The 5112-nt window shown below is 36.8% G+C and overlaps 1 protein-coding gene across 1 annotated transcript; it reads right to left on the reverse strand.

Moving 5' to 3' along the window:
* Positions 1-35: 35 nt before the first annotated feature.
* On the reverse strand, positions 36-4617 carry LOC122015792 (glucose-6-phosphate/phosphate translocator 1, chloroplastic-like). Its single transcript, XM_042572828.1, has 5 exons — positions 3690-4617; positions 3373-3598; positions 2299-2521; positions 622-835; positions 36-388 (listed from the first exon to the last, which is right to left on the reverse strand). Exons 1-5 carry the CDS (start codon positions 4218-4220, stop codon positions 377-379), a joined length of 1206 nt encoding a protein of 401 aa, XP_042428762.1. The 5' UTR covers positions 4221-4617; the 3' UTR covers positions 36-376.
* Between the last annotated feature and the right edge of the window lie 495 nt (positions 4618-5112).

Raw genomic sequence — 5112 nt, forward strand, 5'->3', positions numbered from 1 at the left:
AGAGAAAAAAAACAAGTAATTTGAAGCTTACGATATCACAAAAAAATCAACTTGCTCTGATAAGAAAGGCTTACACTGGTGGAAGACAACAAACATTGCTTCTTGCTGAAGGGTTTATGTTTCCCAATAATACAACTTTGCTCAGGATTATTTTAGCCAACTCCCCTCTGAGAAAGGCTCGAATTGTCTGATTTAAGCATAGGAATAAAAAATACGAGCATAACTATAAGTTGAGTTTAACGAATCTTGGAGTATTTGCAGTATGATCTGCGATCAATTGAAGACTGCTGTTGGAACTCTACAAAAAGAATCTATGACCAAATCCTATACTACCGGAGCAGTTTCACTTTATTATTCCATCCCTTCTCGTCATCTCTCACTGCTTTGCCTGCATAATACAGGGGAGTTATGATCTTCCATAGCCATTGCTGGTGCATATTTGTTCAAGCAGTTAAAAGAGTGGAAAATATATGATCTTCCATTTAAACCAAGTAGGAGGTGTAAAAGAAATGTATGTGTGCTAACAAACAACATATAGACGAGCTTTTGTTTCCATGAACTCTTCTGTGATCTCTGGAGAACAAAAAACACAACACAAATATTAACAGTAAGAAAGGTTACCTGGGAGTAGAGGAAAGTTCCAAGGACGGCGATGGCAGCTCCGAGGGCATTGACAGGCTGAACAGGAGTACGGAAGATTATGATGGATGAGACAATGACAGATATCCTCTTCATGGTGTTGCCGATGCTGAACGTCAGAGGTGAGATCTCATCCAAGGACATGTAAGAGACTTGGTTGTATAAATGGTAGAAGATACTTTGTGCAGCAATCCACCTATTATGTAGCAAGTTCATAGTGGCATAAACTAAAATGTTTTCTAAATCAGCAAAGGAAGCTTCATAATTTTGAGACAGAAAGCACAAGAAGCAAGATTCTATTTAACACAAGAAGTTACAAATACAAAAATACTTATGGGAACTGAAACTCCAACAAAAGCAATTAATGCACGCACAAACACAGCTTTCATTCCAAGACTGCAAACGAAAATCAAAAGGTGGACTTATCACTCGTATAAAATTAGTTTGATAGAAAAATGAGTTGTTTGGCTAAGCCGATTCATCAAAAAAAAAAACATTAAAGCCAATCTGATTAGAAGAATCAATCTTAATTTTATAAAATAATGACACCTATACAGATATATTTAATTTTACATTCACAAGAAAATAATTTTAAAATTTTATAAGGTAATTAACAATATAATAAAAATATAGATATAAATTCATACAAAAATATTGCATATCTTTACAAAATATTTAACACAGTAGAAAAATAATTTATACTGATAAAAGTAAATGTTTAAATTTATATTTATAAAAAAAGATAATCCCTTCTATTAAATAAGGGTAATTTGGGAAAATTTAAATTTGAGGCACCCTTTGAATAAAAATTAAAAAAGGGCTCCCTTGATGATTTGAAAAATAGAAGTGTTGATTTTTGCCCTACATATATTGTGGCTACAAGTCATTATTTGGCACATTAATGATAACCAACCAAGTCTAACATTATCGCAGTCATAGCTTTCAAAGGTAATATCAAGTAGACATTTAACGCAAACAAAGCTTTCATCTCTAAAAATGCTATTAAATAAAGTAAAGTAGAAACATTATTCTTTTCCATGTGAATATAACATGAAAGAATAAGTTAATGCTAACTATGAGCATGAACGATAACAACCAAGTCGAACATTATCGCAAACATAGCTTTCAAAGGTAATGCCAAGTAGGCATTTAACACATAGCAAAACATAGCTTTCATCTCTAAAAACGCTATTAAATAAAGTACAGTAGAAACATTATTGTTTTCCATGTGAATTAACATGAAAGAATAAGTTAATGCTAACTAAGAGCATGAACGATAACAACCAAGTCGAATATTATTGCAAACATAGCTTTCAAAGGTAAGGTCAAGTAGGCATTTAACACATATAGCAAAACATAGCTTTCATCTATAAAAAAATGCTATTAAATAAAGTACAGTAGAAACATTATTCTTTTCCATGTGAATATAACATGAAAGAATAAGTTAATGCTAAGAGCATGAACGATAACAACCAAGGCAAACATTATCACAAACATAGTTTTCAAAGGTAATGTCAAGTAGACATTTAATGCATATAGCAAAACATAGCTTTCATCTCTAAAAATGCTATGAAATAAAATACAGTAGAAACATAATTCTTTTCCATGTGAATATAACATGAAAGAATAAGTTAATGCTAATTAAGAGGGTTTTCTCACCAAATGAAGTTAGGACCAATCTGGGAAAGTGCTGTCTGCCAACCAGCAGCCCACATCTGGGGCCCCTCAACTGCAATAGCAAATGGGGTGAGTATAAAGAGGGACAGGATGGAGAGGCAAGCATAATAGTTCATCCCGCTAACAGATAACCCTTTCATTCCCTTCTTTGAAAAGATGTTCCGAAAGACAAATGCGAGGTTTGATATCATCGCACCCATGAAACCTGAATACAAGACAAACACCTTAACAACCAACCCATAAACAAAGTGAAGCTATTATAAACAGCGTCAAGCATCAGATTGGTTCAAATCACACATTAGAAAATCAAATCAAAGATTATTCAACAACAGTGGCTCACAAATTAAGACAAAAATAAAACAATCTTTAGTTCATGAATATTTGAGAATTCCTGAACAAAAATCTGACTGATTCCTTATTGAATTTTCTGTTCCAAATTTTGAAGAAGATAGAATTTTAGTTCTCATTTCTTGTTCACCAAATTCAATAATTTTCTATCATATCAAGAGTAGATTTGCAATTCCATATAATTTGATGGTTCCAAACAAGTATGTAAGATAGAGAATAAAATTAGCACAGAAAATGCTGTGATAAAAGTACTCTTCTGCAAACAATAGGACAGCTAAAGAATCATATTTTAAATGTTACGCTATCTTAACTCCAAAGGAGCAAAAAGTTAAGATAAATAGACTAAAATTAACATAAGAAATGCTGTGATAGAAGTATTCCTCTAGTGAACAATAACAGGAAGGCTGAAGAACCATATTTTTAATGTTAAACCATCTGAACCCCAAGAGGCAAAGACTAAGAATCATTTTGCTACAGTTTTTAATGAGTAAAATTTACTCATTTGCTACAGTTTGAAGTGCTTGACATTGAAGATATGGAGTTTATTTTATAACTGGTTTCAGGCCTTCAAAGATAAGGAAAGAAAGATCAAATTCTCACCCAAAACATATGCTACAAGGGGTTAGACGCACCTCAAATAACAAAGAGAAACAAAAGAACAAATAAAAGGAATGACAATCAAGAATTCTTGCTAACCCTTCTACTGACCAGTCATGTTAAAGTTGAGCTCTGTCACTGCAGCCAGAGCACATCCACCAATGATCGGCACCAGAGAGAGGTACACCGGCACAGGGAAGGTCTCTCCCAGCAGGAACCTGGATACCAACACGCTGAAAGCCGGCTCCCCACTTTTGATTATGTGGGTGAACGAGACTGCCACCTTTGACATGCTCACTGTTGCCGCCACATGCCCGATCGTGTGCGCTACCGCCACCTAATCAAAGGGATTTAACGTATAACACCTTTGATCTAGACAGCACGAAACCAGAAAGAGAACAACTAAAAAAAAATTGAAAATCTCTTACCGGTGCAAGGGCTTTCCAGAAATTGAAATCGGTCTTGGGGGCCTCGGCGATCCTTGTGGCCCAGGAAATGAGCATTATGAGGGAGCCCGCGGCCAGGGAGAGGGTGGAGGTCAGCCAAGGGTAGGGGAAGGCGTTAAGTACCTTTTTGTTGTAGATGTTGAAGACAACGTTGAGAGCCCACCAGGTGGCGAAGTAGATTCCGATCTTTAGCCTTTGAGCAGCATCCGAACGGGCCTGCTCAGGGGAGATCTCAGGGACCTCCGATCTATCAGCTTCGTAGGCCTCGCACTTGAAATCATGACCACGGGGCTTGATGGCCGACAAGGTCCCATCGCGGCGGAGGAAGCCAAATCCATCCCTCTCCGGAGTCGCGAGATAGAGGGGTTTCCTAGTGGAAAACGTCAAATCAAGGTTTTTGATCGTCGATACAGCACGAACGGACGCCACTCGAGGTCTGACGCAAGGCGCCTTGTGCCGGACGAGATCGCCAACACCGATCCTGGAAGTGGAGTGACTCACCGAGGTAACCATCTTCACAATCTCTAGAACCGATCACAAGAGAACTTTAGCACTCGGGTCGTCGGAGAAGCCGATCGAGCTCACGCACCGATAACAACGAGAGAATCGGCCGAGAACCTCAAAATCTCCCAACTTTTGATACTTCGCACAGCGTAAAAATCCCCCCAAAAATACCAGAAAAATTCCGCCCTCAACTGCTCCGCCAACCGTAGCCGCCGCAGGCACCGCGATCCAGCGATGAACCAGGAACAATGTCTTGCAGGATCAAGCGAGAGAAACGTACACAAACACGAATCACGGCGATCTCGTGAGTTTGGTGGGGTGGATTGATCGTTCTACAGGAGCGAGGAAAGGGATCGGTGAACGGCACGAGGTTGGTGGCGAACGAGGTTTGATTGTTTCGATGGGCGTTCGAATCCGTTGTTAACTCGAGCATATAACGGCGTTAGGCAGTCCATACGTACGTTAAGCCAAAATATTCGGATATTTAACGGTGTTAACTTCAGTTATTTTTTCTAAAAATATTTTACACAGAATATTTATTATTATTATTATTTAAACGAGACGCGGAAAAAAATATTATTGCCCACCCCACTTATCTTTCTTATGAATGAGGATTTTTATTTTTATGGAAATAAAATTATCCACACTAATTTTTTTATCTAAAATATATAATTTAGGATAAAAAAATTATTTTATTAAATTTAGATATCCACTTTTACTATATCATATATCAACTTCCATATTTTTTCTCTTTTCCCTAAATTTAAAGGAGTACTATTTATAAATGTTAAATTTAGAAAATGAATAGAGTAACTGATGCAAATATTGTTTAGTTATCTTATTCAAAATTTAAGATAAAATTTTTAAATATATATATAATGCAGGTATGGGAGAAACTCCA

Source organism: Zingiber officinale, chromosome 8B, assembly GCF_018446385.1.
Source record: "Zingiber officinale cultivar Zhangliang chromosome 8B, Zo_v1.1, whole genome shotgun sequence".
NCBI lineage: Eukaryota > Viridiplantae > Streptophyta > Magnoliopsida > Zingiberales > Zingiberaceae > Zingiber > Zingiber officinale.

What these genes read in the sequence shown, in the direction of transcription:
- LOC122015792 (XM_042572828.1), bottom strand. Translation starts at nt 4,220, where the DNA reads ATGGTTACCTCGGTGAGTCACTCCACTTCCAGGATCGGTGTTGGCGAT. An exon ending in TCTGGAAAGCCCTTGCACCG is followed by an intron (nt 3,599 to 3,689) that starts GTAAGAGATTTT and finishes CCCTTTGATTAG; the next exon opens with GTGGCGGTAGCGCACACGAT. An exon ending in ATTGGTCCTAACTTCATTTG is followed by an intron (nt 836 to 2,298) that starts GTGAGAAAACCC and finishes GCTACATAATAG; the next exon opens with GTGGATTGCTGCACAAAGTA.